We start from the raw sequence: 22,441 nt of genomic DNA, 5'->3' as shown, positions 1-22,441 counted from the left end.
ATATTAATTTTGTTTTCCCGTTTGTAACTCATCGAAATAATCATTTCCGACCCTATAAAGTATATATATATATTCTTGATCAGCGTAAAATTCTCTGACGATATAGCCATATCCGTCTATCTGTTGTAATCACTCTAGCGTCAAGACGAATTGAGATAGAACGCCAAAATTTTCATAAAGCCTCTTTTGTCTGCAGGCAGGTCAAATTCGAAGATGGACTATATCGGTTCAAGTTTAGGCATAACTCCCATTTAAGGGTATCCCCCAATTTTCAGTATTATGGGGTTCTTGAGCGCGGTTTGCAATTTGGTAAGATGGTTTCTTTTTGGATACCAAATTTCTCCACTAAAAATTATAAATATAGGTCCACTTTTTCTGGTAGCCCCCATATAACGGTACCTCCCAATTTTCAGTTTTTGGGCGGTTTCAAAGGATTTTTCACCGAATTGGCTGTAATTTAGTACTTTGAGTTCCTATTGGGTATCAAATCTCTCCACAACAAATTATAAATATAGGTCCATTTTTCGGGTAGCCCTCATATAAGGGCAATTTGCGGTATTTTGGGGTTAATGAGCCCGTTTTTCGACCGAATTCGCTGAAATTTGGTATTTTGAGTTCTTATTGCGTAGCAAATCTCTCTCTACTAAAAATTATAAATTCAATCAATTTTTCGTGTAGCCCCCATATATGGGTACCTTCCAATTTTCGGTATTTTGGGGTATTGAGCGCGGTTTTCAGCCGAATTCACTGATTACCAAAAATTTTTAATATTCGCCCCATTTTATGGATAGTCCCTTTTTTATATTAAAATTGTTAACTGATTTATTCCGTGTTTTAGGGTTGCCTCTATATACCCGTATTCCACAATAGTATGGGGGATATCATGTACCCGAAATTGTCCGTTTATACAATTTATCTATCTGTTGTAATTAATCTTTTTTGGAGGATATCGAGATAAAAACTAGACGGTCAGGTTCTAGAATGACTATATCGGCCCGCATTTAGGCCTAGCCCTTATATAAATGCACCTACCGATTTATTATTTAGCGTTGAGGAAGGTATTTAGATACAAAACTAAACCAGTGAGGAAAGTAGTAAAACCGGACGGGCCGACTTTATAATACCCTTCACCACTATTTGTATATTAAACAGATGCATCCTAACAGACATCGCATTTTTGTAGGATCATTAACATGAAATTGAATGAACCAAAATATCGAGCCATATTCGCCAAAAAAACGTAACCCTAAAATTTTAAATTTTACAGGAGAAGGTTTGTTTTAATAAATTCAGAATTAATAATGCTATTATTTTGAAATTTAGAGTTATAGTTTAAAACAAAACTAGTTTATAACAAAACTATAGTTCTAAAGTAACAATCGCATAATATGTAGTATATGTGACACATGTCAAAAGCATGTTTGCGGAACATAACAAGATTTCCACTTACATTTGCTCAAATGTAAAAATAATGCATAATTTTTTTCACTTGACTTTTTTTTATTTTTTAATAACTACTAATAACAATATACATTACTATAAATAATATAAGAATTAATAAAATCTAATTTGAAGTAATTCATTACACAAAGGGGTCATTTTGACCGATTTGGGGCAATATAGGTATATAAAAAACTTCAGTCTTTCTAGTGTTAAGGGAACCCCCCCCCCCATTCTCGATTTTAATTTTTCAAGATTTTCAATGGGCTGGTAAATCAATACCAATGCTTGTTAAAGTTTGTAACTTTGCACATATATATTGGAAGATTTAAAAGAGAAGAAAAATAATTTATAAAAAATTGTTGTTATTGTTTTGTTGTTGTTTTTTGTAATTAATGAAAAGTCCTTATTTTTGATGACGGGCATGAACATCGGAATCCGAAAATTCCAACGGTGTTAGAAAGAGCACATGTCTGTCTCTCGCATGAACAAGGATTATTGACTTCGCTCTAAAATTAATAAAATGGCGGACCTTTGAAAGAAGATTTGAAGGAAGATCTTCACCGATTGGCTTTATCCTAGTTCATACGATAGCTATACACTCACAGAAAAGTGTGTAAAAATTTTGAATCGATTGGGTCATTAGTTTTTGAGTTATCGTGCCCGCCATTCACAAATGAGAAAAACGCGTTTAAAGTTTGAGAAGCCCTTTAGCCGTTACTTGATGCTGACACAATAAATCGTCTATATCTTCAAGAGTTCTTGAGATTTTCTCTTGAAATTTTGTAGGGACATTCTTGAATTAGTGTAGATTCGAATTATATTATAAAAATGTTTGACTCCGAGAATGGGGGGAGGGGGTCCCCTTAAGGGAAATGAAGTAGCTGATGAGCTCGTTCGATGTAACTTTAACGATGTGGATTGCAATCGACTTATCGATTTAACAATAACAGGAGTTTATGAGTAGGATAGAGATAAGGACAACCATATCTCCTTTATCAAAGTGGGAGATTAATTACCATAAACCACCATATCTATGTGAGGAAATGGAAACTATGGAACATCTACATTGTCGATGCACCATAATTCGGTATATTGGGAGATTGGAGATAGAAACGCAGACCTTTTTCTCCAAATTAGATCCCAAAATCACTTACAACTTTTCTAGGAAATTGATATGTTTGAATAAACATATATAACCTATTATCCCATTTTTCTATGACCATTATATTTTCGTTTTAGAGCCCCTACTCTAATACGGCTTTTAGGATGATCACAATGGACAATACCTCTTCGAGTTGAGCGGCTGCCCTAACATAGATTCCTGCCCCTGTATTCTGTAACTTTTTAACAACATTCAATATTGTCTACTTTACAACAATTTAATTTGTTTGTTTTATTGTTTTTACAATAACAAAAGAAATTTAAACAATATCGAATGTTGTTAAAAGTTACAGAATAGACCTACTGGTCTTCTCTTAAGAGTGATCGATTCTCGTTTCGGCACAGAACATGGGCATTTCTGTGGATATGAAACTTACTTAATTGGATTGATATTACCTTGCCTTTTTATTGTCAAGTTGAATAAATAAAACACCCTATTACATATTTTTTTATTTACAAAAGTAATATTTTACTATATTGTTGTTGTTGTTGTTCTTTGTTTTCCTTCGTTTACTTTTATGACTATGTTCTTTATATTCTTTTTCAATAATAATAATTATGCAATAATAGTTGTATATGATTTACAATAATTTTCTTTTTGTAAATAATAGAAAAAATCCTCTTATAAATTATAATCGTATTTTAATATAATAAATAATAATAGAAAAATATACCAAAAAAAAATATTCACATAACAAAATGAATGTATAACATTTTGAATTTTAGAATTCGGTTACAATTTTTTTCTTCTTATTTTTTCCCCAAGAAAATAACTTATTTGCTAATTTGTTTTCATATTCAATATGTATGTAAGTATGTATGTATTTTTTATGTGGGACAATTTTCTCATATGTAAGTATGTATGTAGTATGTCAAAGTAAATGTTTGTTGTATAAATTGTAATGTATAGTAATAATAATAATAGTTAATCATAATAATTATGTTAAGCATATAAGAAGTAGTTATGTGGTGTTATGTGTTCTTGTATAATAATTAACGTATTAACAATTAATTTCATTATAATGTAAATATCATGTTGCATGTATTTTGAGATTTTGTTTGTTTACTTTTTATTTTCATTTTTTTTTTTATTTTTTATGATAAAGTGTTTTTTGTTGTCATTTTAGATATTGTGTTTCACTAGCACAAATTGCATTTATACATATGGGTGTATATATGTATGCATTCGTACAGTGTTATCATTGCTTGTTCCAAAGACAGGGATTGCTTGATAAAAAAAAATTATTAAATAGGAAGCTTTGATATAATTCCTGATTATTTTATGGTTAACGAGAAGTGAAGTAAATTGCCGGAATTAATTTAAGAAACGAAATATATTTCCGCCCGATTTAGTTTATGGAAGCTAAAAGTGCCCATGTAACGAATTCATATAAAAACGGAACTCCGTCTGATAAGGCCTTTTGAATCTCAACAATTAAAAGCTGTAAAACCTATTCAAATATAGATGCCAAAATTATACAAATTGAAATTCCTAAATTATGAAAATATATCAAGCAACACCTTTAAATAATTTATTTTTTTTTTAATTTTCCCATTTTTTTTAATTTATATAATTTATTTCCTTCATTATAATCTAAATATATATTATAATATATATGTTGTTTGGAAAATGTTCTTGTATGTATTTAGAATATGCTCATGTAATTGTAAATAATCTGTTTAGATTTTGGTTTTATTTAATTTTTTTGTATTTTATTTATTTCATGTTAACAAACTACTAAAGTAATTAAAAATTTACTACAAAACTACAATTTGTTGTTATATTCCTCTTTATTTTAATGTAGAATTTCCTTTAATATGATGTGGTTATAGTTGTTGTAGATTAATGTTTTTTCTTTGTTATTTTATTTTTTTATTTTCTATCAAATTTGTTATTTTATTACTAATTGGAATTATTGATCCTCGGTCTATATTAATCATGTATTTTTAATTGTTCTTTTTTAATATGAACTGGTTTTGAGTTTATTTTTTTCAATGTGGTATTAATAAATATATTTTATTAAAAAATTAATATGGACTTCAATTGGATAAAAATGCGGTGGAGGATCTTATTTACGGGAATAACATCAAGCCTTTATAGAAATTAAAAAAATAATGTATATTCTTTTTGAGTTACAGCAGAATCCCAATAATTTATACTCAAAAAATGAAGCTTCAAGAATTGTTAATGAAATATCGGTTCCTTGAATCCTGTTAAGTTCTTACATAGTTCCATTATTTCAAAATCCCCGAAAACTCGTAAAAACAGGTTGGTCCCTTGGCATTAATAATTATCGGGATTCCACAGAACTTCCCTTTGATTCTATTTCTGAGAATATGAATGGCTTGATTTTCACTGAAGGTTCCAACAAACATTCGGTCTATCTAATAGAATGAACCGAAGACTAGGAGATTTCGATTATATAGAAAATATTTTAAAATTCCGCTTTATACAATAAGCTGATATTAGCCGTGGAGGTCCAGAAAATGGAAATTTTCAGATTATTATAAATCTGAACATGCAACGGGATAAAAATATTAATTTTAGTGAACATTATTTGCTTTCGAAAAATAGGTTATGGTTTGAAATATTTTGTTCCTTATATCAAATTTTGAGTTAGATAAACAGAATACAACTCGAATGGTTTATTTCCTAACCTCTATAAAATCCTCCCTGTATTAAGTAATATTAATGCTGAACTGAATATATGAATAATAAAAAGATAGTTAGGCAACGACAGACATAATAAAAATAGTCAATTCTGATTCATTTAAATTACATCATTCATAATTCATTTCATTCTAAACATCAATACGAGGGCAGTTCGGAAAGTTCTTAGCCTAGCACAAAAAGTGCGGTATAAACAAAAAAAAGTTAAGTGTTTTGGAAACTTCCATCTCTGTTATGAATACATGTTAAATTTTGTTTCGAAAGGACCGTTTGTTTCGATCTGGCAACTCCTTCATATAGAAACAGATGTCCAAAAAAGACAATGGAAAAAATAGAAACGCGTGCTTTCATTGTAAAAAAAAAAATTGCGGATGAGTCTTTTTTTCTATATGAAGGAGTTGAACGCCTGTTTAACTGTGAAGGAAATTTCCTAAATACTTAACCTTTTTCTGTTTATACCGCGCATTTTGTGCTAGGCTAAGAACTTTCCGAACTGCCCTCGTATTTAGCTATTAACGTAATCCTCCGAATTAGAGAGCCCGTTGCGATATATGTCTCAAATATATCTGAAATATTTGATTAGAAACATCGAGTTAGGTAGCTTCATATTCTTATCAACAATATTCAGCATTAAAGGTAGTCCTACAAATTCGCGAGCTCGTAGCGGTATAGGTATTTAAGTCTCAGGTGGACGAGTTTAGCAAGTTCTATATACTCCAGTAAGTCGATTATTTTCCTAAAAGAGAATGTTCATATTTATCTGAAATATTCGATTAGTAAACATCGAATTCAGTACATTCCCTGATTCGGTTTGGTTTTCCAAAATTCAACACAAACACAGCTGAAAGCTTTCCAAAAGTCCCGAATAACAGTGTTCTTTATTTGATATCGCTTATAACGAAGAATTTCGTTGGTCCTTTCACCAATTTTAATTTAATTTCAAGTAAGTAATTGATATTAATAATTCGTTCGTATTCTAAATCGGATTTTTGCATGCATTAAAAAATCAAGAAATTTAAAATGGTTTATAAAAAGTCTTGAAAATTATTGCCTCAAAAAAAGATTAGAAAAAACTAGAATGTATCGTAACAAATTGTTCTCCATTGGCCTTGCAAATAAAAATTTTAAAAGTAGTGTTAAAAAATAAAAAATATCACCTTGTTTTGTTTTCTTTTTGTAAATGTATTTTTTTTTGTTTTTATAATTTTTATTTTAAAATTAGAAAAAATACACATGTTTATGTATATGTATATATTTCACAAATTATAATCATGGTAAGCTTACTTTTTATAAAATTTATATTTTTTTAAATAAACAGAAAAAAATTTACAAAATTTAAATAAAAAAATAAAAATCATTTTATTTTGAATAATAATTTCATTGTTGGGTTTTTTCGTTTTCAAAATATTTTTATTAAGTTTTTGTTTTATTTTTTATAATGTCTTATAGTATTGTTTCTAAAATTATTTATAATAATTGTATAAATTATAAAAAAAACAGTAAGTTTGGTTGTTTGCTGTTTTAAAAGTTAATTTAGAGCGTAGGGGTGCTGTAAATAATTATTCACAATTTTTTTTGGAGTTCAGTTAATAATGGCAATACTGAAACTATAAAAAAAACTTTATATTATAAAGTTAAATGGAAATTTTGATACGAAATCATAAGGTATGTTATATTATATCTGTTTTTATAAAATGTTTGATTTTAAGTACATTGTATAACGGATTTTGTTTTTTTTTTTTAATTTATTTCCATTTCAAAATCAATTTTTTGTTCTTTAATTTAAATTTAAGGCAATTTTGGGTTTCATTATCAAAAAGGTAATAAAAACATTTATATATAAAAATATAAAATAAAAAAATAATGAAATACAAACATAGAAATTACTTTCTTAAATAATACAATTAGGAAACACAATTTGCTTGAAATAATTTATTAAATAATAATTTTTATGCAACATTAAATAGAAATTACACATTTAAAAATTGAATAAATAATTTAAAAATGTTTAACAAAGAAATATATATAAAATTTAAATAAAAATCAAAATATGTATTAAAATTAAATAAATTAAATTGAAATCGAAAACAATAAATAAATATAAATAACATCCAAATTTAATATTCGAATTCCGCTTTGTTGTCATGAATTGATTTGATTTAAACAAAATTTAAGTATTCCTCATCCCCTGATGAAGAAATGGAAAATTGTTTTGTTGGTTTTACCCAGAGAGATTTTTCTTCTTTTAATTTTTATTTTTAAAATACAATTATTTTATAAATAAGATTTATTAACAAAAGAATATAATTTTTTAAAAATGATATTACGAGAATAAGTAGATAAAATATAATAACTTTTCAGAATTTGACCGAAATATTGTTAGTTTCCTAAGAATGATGTTGATAGATTTGTTGTTATTTTAAAGGAACTGTGACATCAAATGAAAAAAAATTTAAATTCTATTTAAAAGTTGCCAGGCCTATATAAATAAAAAAGATAAATGACCAGAAAAAATATTTTTTTTGGAAATTGATCGAAACAATGCTAATTTTCTTTAGTAATGTTGTCAGTTTTAATATTTTTAAAGAATTCGTTGGTAATGAGAACATTTTTGAATTCTTTTTAACATATATCAGACATATAAAGACGAAAATTTTAATCGGCTAGAGACGAATGCAACCATTTAAAGAGAAGAAGAATGAACAATTTTTGATTAACATATCGACCAAAGGTCAAATAAACGTTCCATTTGCTTGAGAATTTTTCTTTTGACTTACAAAGAAAATAATTTTTGTGTTTCTAACACCCTAGCGAATTTGGAAACATTATTCTTCCTTCTAATCGATTGCAAAATTTAATTAAGAATTTGTATAATAGAAACATTTAAATATCCACATTTTAAATGTATCCTTAAACAGTATATATTTGGGCTGTTACAGAACCTGTAAAATATCTTGTGTTTAAATTGAATGACGATATCTTTTAATACGATGTAAATATTATCTGAAATTTAAATATAAGAAAAGGCTTACTATATTCCATCTAGAGCAGAGTAACTTAATTCCCAAACGTTACCTATTAAGAATATAGATTTTTTAATTCCAAAATACTTGTATGAAAAGGTTACAGATATATTATAAATGACATATAATGCAGAGTGGTTAAAAGCCTATGGGAAAACATATGAAGAGTACAACCCATAAGGAAACCTATTAATAAACCAGAATCTTCTCCAATATTTTCAATAATAACCCTAATTTAAGTTTTATTTTTTCAATAATATTTCGGGGATTGATAAATTTGTTGGAATATTTTTAAGAGATAAATAATGAAATATTTGTTGTTGAGGTGTTAATACAACTTTCGATTTAAAATTTAAAAATATAATATCATATATGAAATGACATCTACGGTAGATTGGCTTATGTCAATTGGTAACACATGTAAAAAAGACATTTCAAAAGGTAAAATATGAATGCAACAGAATCTGCTCAATAAGACAAGTTTTTTAAATAAAAAATAATTATGGGGATAGGAAACTATTTCAATCAATTTGTAGGTCGTATTACACAGAAATATAGGTTGTTGATATTTGATAGCCACGTTTTAGCGCAAGGCCTAGTAGCCACAGCTTAATTAAATTTAATGTTCAATAAAAAAAACACTTTTGATTTGAACTAAATAATAAGAACTCGATGACATTCCCAAATTTTTAAAAACGTCACTATTTATACTTTTAACCCAAATTTGTTTGTTTATTTTTAAATCATTTTTCTAAAGGGAAAGAGTAAAATTTGTTTTTTTTTTCAATTTTTCAAAACGTAAACGTTCTATTTATTTTTTTGATGTTTGAAACCTGTTTATTGAATGTTTTCATTTTCTATTTGCTAATATTCGGTGGCACTATGTTTAATTGGAGTTTTTGTTTTCTTAAATTTAGAATTTGTTTAACTAAACAAAAAGAAAATATTGGTACAACGTTTTTTTACAAAATATTAATGTAAAGGGATGGATTGAATACAAAATCATACGGTATTGTAAATTATATTGAATGTAGTATGTAAAATAAAAAAAATATATATTGTTTTGTATATAATACAATTAATGGATACTGTCAATTAAAAAAAAAAACACAATTGTATGTCATGATGTTTGTTAATATTTTTACAAATATGTTGTTGTTTAAATTATATACGTTTTTGTTTGTTTTTTCTTTTTTTATTATTTATAAAATATTGGCAATGGAATGTTGTTGTAATGAAAAATCAGAGTGTCGGCTTTTTGTTTTGCTTTTTTTAAGTATAAAATCTTTCTACTCTAAGTTAACTTTTAAAACAACAAACGGGGTTTTTTCTTCCGTGTTTCGGTTTGCGTTTTACTCTTTTTATTTTTGTTTTGTATTTGTTTGTTTCTTTTTTGTTTTAAATCTTATTTTAAGTGTTTTTTGTTTGTTTTATATAAGTATAAGAGAAAATATAATAAAATTAACTTATATTTCTTTTTTTGCATAACTATATATTATAGAAAATAATAAACTAAATAGTATTAGTTCTTATAATATATATAAAAAAAGAAACCCCAAAAATAAAGTTTATAATTTTTTTAATAATTATGTTTTTTTAAGAAAATAAAAAATTATTTATATATATAAAACTGAAATAAACAACTCAACATTACTGAGTTAGGCGTATATACAAAAAGTAGCAATGAGCCAAAGTGATTTTAGTACCCTATAAACCTGTCCACAGATGTTACGTTTTTTTCAAAATCTCAGGGAATATTTAAGATTGTATAACCAGAAAATTTCTAAAATGATCAAACATTTATCGTTTGTATAGGTGACAAATATTTACACATCCAATACAGATAAATGTTTGTCAAATTAAAAAGGTTAATATTTTGTGAACAGGATATATAAATTCCTCAATATTTTGCTAGACATTGAATGCTTGATTGATAGAAATTTGAGTTTGAATTCGAAAGATTGGATACACATTTAACCCCCTCTTAGTCATCAAATCAATTTTCTTTCAATGAAATTTCCGAAGTCTAACAATAGTGCAACACAATTTCCTATAAGGGACTTATACTACAACAAGATAGCATATTTCAATTTCTATTTTCAATATTATAAATCTATGTGACAAACACCACAAATTTATATATCCAAAATTACATGAAACTGAGTTAACAAAAACAGAAGTAAAATTTTAAGCTTCATGAAATTTATACAAGATGTATTTGAGGCATAAGCAGATTGATTTATAATATTTTCAATATCAATTGAAATATGAAGATCCTGTTGAGATATTTTTTTTCGCTACATTGTCCTACCTTTTGTCCTAACTCAACATCAACAACAAAGCAACAATTTCTTTACTCGATTAATTTCATTTTGTGGCATTTTTTTCTTAATTTCAAAATTTGTTTCTTTTTCCTTTTTTCATTTTTTCAAATGTTAATGTAGATGTATGCGGGTGTGTGTGTCTATGTGATTAAATGTATTTATGTATAATAAGGTTGTTGGTTTAATATGTCTATTGCAAAATGTCTTGTATATTAAAATTATCATTATCTAGTGAATTGATTAAATCTTGTGTTGAGAAATTACCACCATCAACGGGTAAATTATCTAAAAATTCGAGACACAAATCATTCGAGTTGCCAACCACCGAATTAATGCCTTGATTCATGCTATTGGCGCTGTTCGCTGTGGCCACCACACTGGAGACGGATGATACTGTGGCAGATGTTGAAGAGAGTACATTGTTACCGTTGGGACCGCCCGGTCCAATACCGGGACCGTTGGGACCACCCGGTCCGCCGCCACCACCACCAGCACCGTTGGGACCACCCGGTCCACCGCCGCCGCCTTGTGACATTTGTAGCATTTGTTGCTGTTGATGTGTGGCGGTGGTGGTTTGTTGGACAAATTGCTGTTGTTGCTGTTGCATGCTAATTTGCGTTTGTGACATATGCATGCTGGTCATTTGCATCTGGGTCATCATGCCACCGCCAGGACCACCGGGACCGCCCTGCTGCTGCATGGATTGCTGTTGCATCATTTGTTGCATTTGCATGGCATTCGGACCGCCGCCCATCATTTGTTGATTTTGCATTTGCTGCTGACGCATCATTTGCTGTTGCATTTGAGCGGGTGTTAGTTGCATGCCGGGATTGGGGCCGCCCATACCGCCAGCACCGCCGTTGGGACCATTGGGCATAGGGCCACCGCCCGCACTACCCATGAATCCTAAAAAGGAAGAGATTTTTCATTTAAAAATCAATTAAAAAATAGATTCTTTTTTCAAACTTACCACCATTGAAACCTCCCGCTCCTTGTCGCATTGGTCCTCCGGGGCCGGGACCACCTGAGAAACCCATTTGTTGTTGTTGCATCATCATGTGTCGCCATTCTTGTTGTGAACCCACAGGCATACCATCCGGCGAGACTTGTACATTAGGTGGCCGTTGAGGACCTCCAGGTCCCATTGGACCACCATAAGGACCCATGGCAGAACGTGGTCCTCCAGCGGAATGTTGCATATACATAGAGTGTTGAGGACGCATCATGGGACCTAAAAAAACATACACATAAGTTTATTAGGAATGATATATCAATGATATATGTGAAAGGTATTCGGGAGGGGTAAAATAATGAGGAATGCTATTTATATTTTGAGACCAGAAATTAATAAAGCGAAGCACCTATTACGCCCCCAGTAAGACACCTTTTTTAATGGAGGCAATTGACCAAACAATATTTAATGTGAGGGACAAAATACAAGTTCGTATGGCTAAAATCTGTCAGGAATATTTGAACCCGTCAGAAATGCTAAAGGAATAGGACACCTTCTGTTTTTGATAGAGATAAGGGATCACTCAATGTTTTTTTATGTGAGAGAAAAATATACGGTTTCAAGCACATAGAAGGTTTTCAGGTGCTCAAATCCTGCCATATCCAATATAATATTTTCAGTTCAGCTCAATTGGTGACATGTTTGGTCATTAAAGTCTTTGAACATCTCTGTATGTCGTATCGTTCTATGCTCGGCACGTCGCACTATGCAGACAGTCCCACTACATTTTAGGTGCGTTCTTCACTATTTTACTCCGATGGGCACGATGCTTCATTAAATTCTGAATACCACTTCCACCGGGCATAAAACGTCGAAATCGGAAATGCGGATACAAAATACAAATAGCAACTCTAGCTACAATAAATAAATTAAATTCTACTCACCCGATGGCGGTATTGGTTGCTGTGTCATTCGTCGCATTGCCGCCGCCTGCGCTGCCGCATTCGGGAAACGTCCACCACCTCCCACCGTCTGCTGCATCATCTGTGCCTGCATTAGCTGCGCCTGTGTCGCCTTATATTCCGGTGGCGGTGGTCTTGCACCACCCATACCATGCTGTTGCATAGCTTGAGCACGCATCATTTGTTGTTGTTGCAGGAATTTAGCTTGATTCATATTCATTGGTGGACCATTGGGACCGCCTGGACCCATCATCATGGCCGGATTGGGACCAGCATTTGGATTCATACCGCCTGCCGACATCATTTGACCCGGTCCACCGGCACCGCCCATACCACCAGGGCCCATGCCGCCCATCGGACCATTAGGACCACCCATTACGGGCACATTTGGACCCGGCCCATTGGGACCATTACCTCCGGGGCCACCCATCGAATTCATTGGTCCGCCACTATTAGGTCCTGGACCCACATTCGGACCACCCCCTGGAACTTGAGGATTATTCATAAGGCCTGGCCCAACATTGGGACCACCATTTGGCCCTGCCGTCGCCACATTAGGACCTCCTGGTCCACTATTGCCTGGACCTCCTGACGCTGCTGGATTTTGGTTTTGATTTTGTCGCTGTCTCATATTTGGCGGTACTTGTTGTTGTTGCTGCTGCTGGGGTCCTCCGCCAGCTGTTGCAGGATTTTGTGATTGTTGTTGGGAGAAGTTCATGGACTGTGTTTGTGACATGCTAAAGCCACCATCGGAAGCACCTGAAAAAAAAACAATCATCGTGAAAATAAATGACAGCCTTTCTCATTGGCAGTTAATTGAATTATTGTGCCGTTATTTCTCAACACGCTCTAATCCAATTTGATACTCTCAGCTGAGCTTGCTGAGCTGTGCTGAGTGTTAATTTGATGGCACTTACCGTTATTATTGTTAATATTTTGATTTGGTTGTTGTTGCTGCTGCTGTTGTTGTTGAGGTTGCTGTTGGCCATTGGGACCACCGGCATTGCTGCCAGGCGTTTGCTGTTGCTGAGTATTTTGAGTATTTTGTTGCTGTTGTTGTTGCTGCTGCTGCTGTTGATTGAAGAACACTCCCTGTTGCGTAGCCACCGACACATTACTTTTCATATCACCGCTGAGATGTAAATGTTGTCCAGCAGAGACCTGAAACATACAAACAAACGCACAAACACAAAGAACATTAAAATATTGTTAAATTTCTCGTTTGAAAATGACTTAATTAAGATAATGGTTAAAAAGAGTGCGCGCGAGTGTGTGCGTGTTTTATAAATTACATTTGTTGGTTTACTCTCTGTCTTCCTCTCAGCCACATTTTCAAGCTGTGTAAAATAAGCCCAATTAAAGAGCTTGTATTGTTACTATGATATTTAAAGAAAAAATAAAGCATATTTTTTGGGATATTAAGAATAATCATTTAAATATAGTTTGAGGCGGTAGATAAAAATGTTAATAGCTTAGTTTTGAAATTAATTATATCTAAATAATCTAAAAACGTTATAATTCTCAATAAAACGAAAATTTAATTAAATACATTTCTTTTTGATAACTTTTCACCAAATATTTTCAAACGTTGTAGATTTCAAATATTTTCCCAAATATTTTTTAATGCTATTAAATGTCATAATGATAATTAAATATTAAGGAACTTTGAACATATCTTCTTAAAATTAAAAATAAAATTATTATAGTATTTATAGAACTTAATTTTAATTTTGATTATAAAAATATGTTGAATTATATTAGCCAAGAAATATTCATTAGAAATATTTGATAATTATGTCATAAATTGCCCCAATAACGAACCTTTTAAACTAAATTCCAATAAATATTTAACAAGATAACTAATTTCTGAATATTTCCCATTTCTTCTTTGTCAATCAAACTGTTGTCGATTGGTGTATTATAAAGGGGGGCAAAAATTCAACGAGGCCATAAAAGAATATTTGTTGTAGATCACAATAAAAACACAATAATTTCAATATTCATTTTTTTATTTCTCTATATAATTTTTTGTTTGGTTTGCCCTCCTTAATACTAGACAATTGTATGGCTTTACATGTTAAGCCTTAACATATACATTTGTATTCGCAGTTTTACATAGTTATTACAATCGCTCACTCACTCGCACACACACCTACACATACACTCTCACTCGCTCATAAAAGTATGCTACAAAATAATCTTGTTAACGCTATCAAATTGTACAAAGTACTTTAAGTCGAACCATAATTTGCTTTCAAATACTGCTTAAGACCAATAACAGCAACAACAACAATATCACGAACTACTTACGGGGTAAATATGTGTGTTATTAAATAATTGGTAAATATGTAAAGTATAGTTTTGTCTAAATTATGCATAACGACGACACATAAGTTTGTCTGTCTGTCTGTCAAAGTCTAGATTAGCAGCAAATGAAATTTTTGAAATCTTTATTATACACTTCGATATTTTGTGCAGTCTGTTTGGATTAAAGTCAGTTTTAAATGATAATTTCTATATATAAGTTTGAGTGTGTGTAATAGGAAAATATAACTGTACATATGTACTAACGCCTTATGTTTTTGTTCAAGAGGAATGCGAGAAGTTATATTTATGTATATATATGTTTGTGCGATTGTAAATAACTTTAAATTGTAATGTAAATGAATGTATATATTTGGCAAAATATTCATTTTGTATGACATCCTAAAATTATGCTAATTTATTTTTGCAAACAACAATTTTAATTATTCAATACAATTGAGAGAGAGACAAGGAGCTAGGGAGAGATAGAGAGCTGGATAATAATTGTAGATATAAATAGAAAATTTATTAAAAGTTTTATTTTAATAAATTATGGTAATTGAAGTTTGCATTTGGAATAGAATGTAGACAGGAGAATTTAAAATCATCAATATCAAATAATAAACTTATATTGAATACATATTTGTCAATGTAAATATTTGATACATTGGCTGGCTGGCTACTACATATATTTCTGACCTCTTAAACATTAAGTTTAGAAGCTGAGCCGAACTTTTTTTATACGTTTCACCAGAAGAAGGGCATCAAAATATCGAACATCGTTTGGAGTCTTAGACTAATGAAAATGTTCTGACCGGAAATTGAAATACCAAATTACTGACACATAGGTTGGAAAATGTTGCTAGACCCTTCGAAATATTTAAAAATGTGCAGAACTCATTAACCAATATTGAAAATGTTTTACCAAGATGTCTATTACACCGAGGATGCCTGATATGAATTTTCATACTCATATTGATTGGACAAAATAACTAAAATGGACGAAATAATTACAACACACGAAAATTCAAAATCTTCAATTCAATTAATTATTAATCTGATCTTAGTTTAATTCATAAATTTGTATGTTTTCATTTAAGCTTCGTTAAATTGCCATTGCATAGTTTTCGGCGTGCACTGCAGTTCATACTTATATTTTTGTATAAATTGCTGTGAACGCCGAAAACTATGCAATGCTTGTAGTTCTCCATGCCAGCCAACAACTATAACTAACCTTCTATTTAGATGACAATTTATTATTCCATTAGATTTACTTTTTTGCTCATGAAAATTAAATGCATTAGCTTCAGTAGTATATGTTGGATGTTTTGCTTTCAGCCATAACACCATAATTATACCAATTTATTTAAAGGACTTTACAAAATGTTATCACCACACAGCATTTGTTACAATTTCCGCCAGTGCTTGTGAAATATTATTATTACTAATATTTTGTTGTTTTGTTTACCAGCTTATATTTTATGCAACTTAGCAAAATTTCTTCTATTCAGCTGTGTAGCAGATTTTCAACACTTTACATTTTTGTATTTAAAATATAAACCCTAAAAGTTGGCAATAATATTGGTGTAATTGTATGCCTACTAAAAAGAATCGATTTGTTAATCGAGCTGTTTAGACTAGTATTAAAATTATATAAATTTGATTTGTCAGATGTTATATCTATACGATGTTATGTATTTCCAGATGTTCTATATTTTCATAATTTTGATAGGAATTGATTCACATTAGGTCAAAAAATGAATAAAAAAAATTTTCGATCATCTGCCATTTTTTTCGTAGGCAATTATTTTAAATTGTAACGTATTTTAATGCATACTTTAAGGATAAGTAGTTATCGTCACTAAATCCTTTTTGGCTACACGGAACACCCTTGAAACTTTTATTAAAAAACGTTTCATTTAAATATTGTTAAATTTTTTATTGCACACATTGTTAAATAATTCCAAATAGTTGAATTTTTTGTTATTGTTTTGGTTTTAATATCGATGCAATAGAACAACATGCTATCTTTTTTGGAGTCACTACTGTCGATTTAGTCACGTACAAAATTTGTGTGTGTTGTCCATTTCTAAAACGTTGTTGCGAATTGCTATTAATATGAAATAACAAAATTTAGATTAAATCGAAATTGAAATCTTCGAAAATTGTAGGGATTTTGTTGAAAGAAAAAGGGGTTGTTTTAATATTTTTAATAAAAATATTGAAGTTCTATAAAATTTAAAACCAGTAAGCGCAGCAGTGTAATTGGAGGGACCGATTATGTTAATGTCCAATTGCAGTTGTGTATGCAATTTGGCATTAACATTCTGAAGAACTAGACTAAGATCTACAGGTACATTTTCGCTAAAATTATTCGATGTTTGCACCTCTAATAATACTAAAAATTTTTTGTTAGCGAATGTGGGAATTATTAAAACATGTCAAAATATATTTTTTTTCACGGAAAACTGCATACGCCAGAAGAGCTAATCTACCTACACACCAAATCCACAATTTTAGTACAATTTAGTACCTTTGTTCTCTTATAGTACTTATTTTAAAAACTGTCTCCATATCTCAACACTACCCACCAATTTTGGCCGCAACAAAAATTTAGCTCTGTACTAAATTTTATACCACATTATCATGATTCGAGCTCTATATGTGCTCCCAAATCGAAATTTTAATTTTACCAAATTTAGTACACATTAACCCTTTGAACCTCAAAAGTTTCTGCGAAACCATAGAACGATTTTCAATGCACAGATTTAATGTAACTATCCTAAATTGGATATGAACAATTTTACAAAAACATTGAATTTTTAGATTTTCCTTTTGATATCTCTTGTCTATTTTCAGGTCATGACATATGTAATACATACATTAGGTTGGGGGAAAATAAATTCATTAGGCCGGTCGTCGAAAATGTCGACAAAATCTGAATAATGATCGAAGTCGACCATAAAGCTGTTTTAAACCATTTACAGAAATCTGGATTCAAAATGAAGCTCGATGTTTGGGTGCCACACCAATTAACAGGTTCTGCTATGCATTTGGTGGGACTAGAAGGGGATTATTTATTATGAGCTACTTCCATATGACCATACGCTAAATTCTGATCTCTACATCCAACAACTGGACCGTTTGAAGATAGCAATTAACCAGAAACAGCCAGAATTGGCCAACAGGAGAGGTGTCGAGTTCCACCAGGACAACGCTAGGTGACCCGCCAGAAGTTTTAATGAATCCGCAATACAGTCCGGACTTGGCACCAAGCGATTATCATATTTTTCTTGCATTGCAAAATTTCTTTAATGATAAGAAACTGGTATGTAGGAAGGATTGTGGAAATCGACTACTAGAGTTTTTTTTTGCAAATAGAGAGCAGGACTTCTATGAGTTACCTTTAAAATGACAACAAATCATACAACAAAACGGTGCATATTTGGCCCAATTAGGGCATTCCGAAGCATATCCCATTCTTACATCGAGAACAACGATCTTAACTCCAAATTTCAGGATTCCAGGCCTATCAGTTCCCCCAAAATTCATTCATTTAGTACACATAAGTACGAATTGCCGAAACTACTTAAGGCGCGTAAAAGCTATAGTCTAGCTTATATCGTACAATACGAAATTAAATCCAATCAATATCTTTTAAATTAGTTAATATTCATAATAATGTATAATATTGCAATGATAATAAATATTACTATAATTTACAACAAAAAAAATATGAAAATATTGACCGAAAAATTGTCACAGAAGTCATGGCAGCAGTGAAATGTCTATGTATGCGAAAAGAAATAACAGCTCATAAATCTACTTAATTTCAATTTAATACTAGTCTAAACAGTCAGGATTTGATATTCGATTTACAAATTTACGAGTCGATTTAAAAGGCATAGTCTACACGCGCCTTTACATACCTCAATTCTACAAAACAGTAGTAATCTTATTGTCAGATGTCAGTGTTCCTACTCTATCGATTCACCCAAATCCAAATTTTATTGAATATAGTACAATTTAGTACTTTTCGTAAACATAATTACAAATATCCAAAACTACTGTCCTACACTCCATCCGTTCTTCCAAATTCAGTACATTTCGTTCAAATGAGTACACACTTCCAAAACCGCTTCGATTCTATTTTTCCAACATGATTCGAATCAAGGTTGCAATGCAATTTTTTAGATCTAGCCGTTCACATGCTACGAAATTGTAACAAATTTAGTACATTTCGTATACTTATAGTTCAAATTTCCAAAAGCACTTTGGTACATCTACCCTACACTCCATCAGTGACCATTCCAAATTTAAGAGTTCTACCTCTATCGCTTCGCCAAATACAAAAACCCAACCTTAAATGACACCTTCGGACTAAGAGTGATTCTAGCTTCAGCCTTATCGTCTGGGCGAAATGTGGGATCTTTTTATTTTCATAATATGGACAAAGATATTTAATATTTACAATCTCAGTATTCAAAATTCAGAATTAAATTATTAAATAAGTTGTACCTTGGTGTTTTACATTCTATATCTTGAAAGTGTTATTTACATAAAAAATATTTGCATACATTTAGGAGCGATGGCTATTGACAATTGTGTTTATCACCCGCTCGCTCCCCTTAGAATAAAACAAATTAGTTGGAATCTCATTGTTCCCTAAACCATATATCAATTTTGTTGTATGTCACTTCTTTGTAAACATAATTTATGTATAGCATACGTTAGGGGGTACAAAGAATTGAATGGCATTAACTACATATATCCCCATGCTAGGAACAAACTGTCAAGACTTGACACCACCATCCAGTTTTTAAAGCTTTCTTGTGAAAAGTTAAAAGGTGGTTTATTTAGTAATAACAATGATTTGCTGTGTTAAGCTTTTAACCTTATTTCTTACTGTGCATCTAAAAACAAATTTACATTCAACTTTTGCATTGATGGCGGAGGTGGTAGTTAACAGAGAGAGGTTACTTTACGACGAGAGCGACAGTAAACAGGGGTAGATCTAAACCTTGTATAAGAAAAACTAAAAAAAGGGAAAAAGCTAAAGAAATGCATGGAAATAAATACAGAACCCCCTATACAACCACTTAAAATAATTGGAAAATTCGTAAGATTGTTCGTTCGTCGTGAGTGACATGGTCATGGTGAAGGAAGAGGAGGAGAAGGAGGAAGAAAACTGTGAAAATCTACAAAGAAGAAAAATTCACCACAATGAACATAAATTCTAAACGTTCGAGTACTACTACGAGTACACATGGCATCGAGTTAGTAGTTGTAGTTCAGCATATGAGAGTTAATATGAAGACGGAGGAGGTCAAAAATGTCAGTAGTGCTAGAACTGGATTGACTGAATATGACATGGACATTTATAAACATATGCTGCGAAGAAAATTGGATGAAAGGCATTTCACGAAAAAGTCACAAAATAATAAATCGGGCTGCAATAACAAACGGCTTAGTTTGTTGTCTTTCTTGTTGAAAGTAGACTTAGTTGGAAATGTTAGAGATGGAAATGTAATTATGATACAAGTTTAAATACAAACATATTGAAATTAAGTATCTGAAAAACGTAACCTAAAAGTATGCAACAAATTTAACAAGCATCATTTTATCACATTTTAATTCGCTTACAATAATTTCAAAGTCTTTAACGGAATTTAACGTAGCCTATTATCATGATGGGTACCAAATTGTGTACAAAATGTATGTTTACCATCCCTTTTATTATTCGTCGTCCTACTGTCGTTAGTGTGCTGCTCTGGCATGTTACCGAATGTAATGTAATACCGAAACAGACTTCGTTCGTTAGTTAATTCTGTGGGAATATTTGAATAGAATCTACGAAAAAAATATTTCACAAGCAAAACCAAGGGGCGCGGACGGACGTATGTACATGGTGGTAGCAAACTAGCAACAGGATGACAAAAAGCGAAAAAATAGAAACACGACATAAAGCCAAAATATGTAAATATTTTAATAATTGGATTACAAAGTGAATAATTTAAATGGCTTTAGTTTGTATAGCGTTTACATTATTTAAAGTTCTGTGCAATGGAATTTTTCGATAATAATCGTTTAAATTTGAAATGTGAAAATCAAATTTAAAGACATTTTCGAAGAGAATTTTTAGTTAATGGTACTTGCAGGATATGTTTTATTTTGTTTTGATAAAGTTTCCGGCTTTTCTAGGTACAATTTGAATGAATGATGTAATTAGGCAGGTCGAAGTCTCAGTAAGGACAAAATAATTGGGGTATTGTACTTTTTTGCATTTTGAATGGTTAACCTTCTTTCCAGAAATTAAAAGAATAAATAAGTTACTTTTCCATATACCATAAAAATATTTTTGTTATTTTGAGATCACATCCGCCCATCATATTTTACACCTGCTGCTTCCGAAACATCAAATTTTTTGTAATTTTTTTGTAAATTTTTGTTTCCGCAGAATGAGGTGCCCCGAGGAAAGAAATTCGATTTTAATGGTATGTCTTTTTGGTAAGTCCACCATAGACCAGTGTTGGGAATCTGCCCAACCCATTGGACGATGACATTGAAATGGACCTCATCGATCTCGATAAGTAATTTATCGATGAGGTCCCATCTCCAACAAAAACAAAATGTCACTCTTCTTCTTGAAGTTTGTAAAACCAGTGGATCGCCAGATCAATAATATTGAATTAATTATTTAAACAATTTGAATTAATAAAAAGGACCGACAGTGTCAGTATTTTTTTGAATTTTGAATTGATTTGTTTTAAAGTGTTTTAATTTGCAGTCAGCAAACGTAAGTATCGTCTGAATACTCGTTGTGTTGTTGTAGTTGCAAATTTATATTGTTGTACGTCTTGTTCGACAATAATCTTAGATTCTAAAACTACTCAGTAGATTTAGAATCACTACAAGTCCTTTCGACTGCATCGGATCTTGTACAACCAGATTTTCACACTGCGGCAAATTCTGGAAAAGACCCACGAAAAACACATCGCAGTTGAATGAAACACGAGTTATACCAACTATACTCGGACAACGATATACTCAGACGTATCGAGCTGCAGCGACTATGGTGGCTAGGCCATGTTCTGAGAAAGAATGAGGATTCCCCCACTCAAAAGGCATATATGAGCAAGCCTAGTGATGATTCACGCAGAAAGGGAAGGCCACTAATTCGATGGAATGATCAAGTGGAAGACAACATTTCGGAACAGGGTCTTTCAAATTGGAAGAGCCGCGCAAAAGAGTCTCATTTCTTTGCCCACAGCACAACATTAGCGAAAATTTCTGCCAGAATCTCCATATTGATCTTGTTAATAACACTATGCGATAAATTTAAATTTTTTGAAAACTATTGGGAAATTCCAACAATATCTAGTGGGAAAAATTTTGTGCAAACTCGGAATAAAATAGGTTTTTACCCTAAAACGAGTTTTTTTCTGGAAAAAGTGCCAAAAAGACCCTTTAAGAGAGTCGACTGAGGGTTAACGTATTAGGCAAAATTATATTCAACTTCCCCAATATGGCAAAATGTTGTGTACGGCCGTATTACCCAAATACGTCGAATCCATATTTTCGAAATTTCAAATTTCCAGAAT

General features: G+C 31.1%; 1 protein-coding gene across 1 annotated transcript in view; it reads right to left on the bottom strand.

Moving 5' to 3' along the window:
• Positions 1–10,669: 10,669 nt before the first annotated feature.
• LOC133329923 (neurogenic protein mastermind-like) overlaps positions 10,670–22,441 on the bottom strand; it is a 187,284-nt gene continuing 175,512 nt past the window's right edge. Inside the window, exons 3-6 of the mRNA XM_061538382.1 lie at positions 13,454–13,697; positions 12,519–13,295; positions 11,593–11,853; positions 10,670–11,528 (exon numbers count right to left, since the gene is read on the bottom strand). Coding sequence (XP_061394366.1) covers positions 10,813–11,528; positions 11,593–11,853; positions 12,519–13,295; positions 13,454–13,697 — 1,998 coding nt within the window. The 3' untranslated portion in view covers positions 10,670–10,812. The remainder of the gene's footprint in view (positions 11,529–11,592; positions 11,854–12,518; positions 13,296–13,453; positions 13,698–22,441) is intronic.

This window comes from Musca vetustissima, unplaced genomic scaffold, assembly GCF_032173495.1.
Source record: "Musca vetustissima isolate MV318-11 ecotype Yass unplaced genomic scaffold, APGP_CSIRO_Mvet_v1 utg1514, whole genome shotgun sequence".
Classification (NCBI taxonomy): Eukaryota; Metazoa; Arthropoda; class Insecta; order Diptera; family Muscidae; genus Musca; species Musca vetustissima.
Note: the sequence above shows the minus strand (reverse complement) of the source record. Positions and strands in the feature narration are given on the sequence as shown.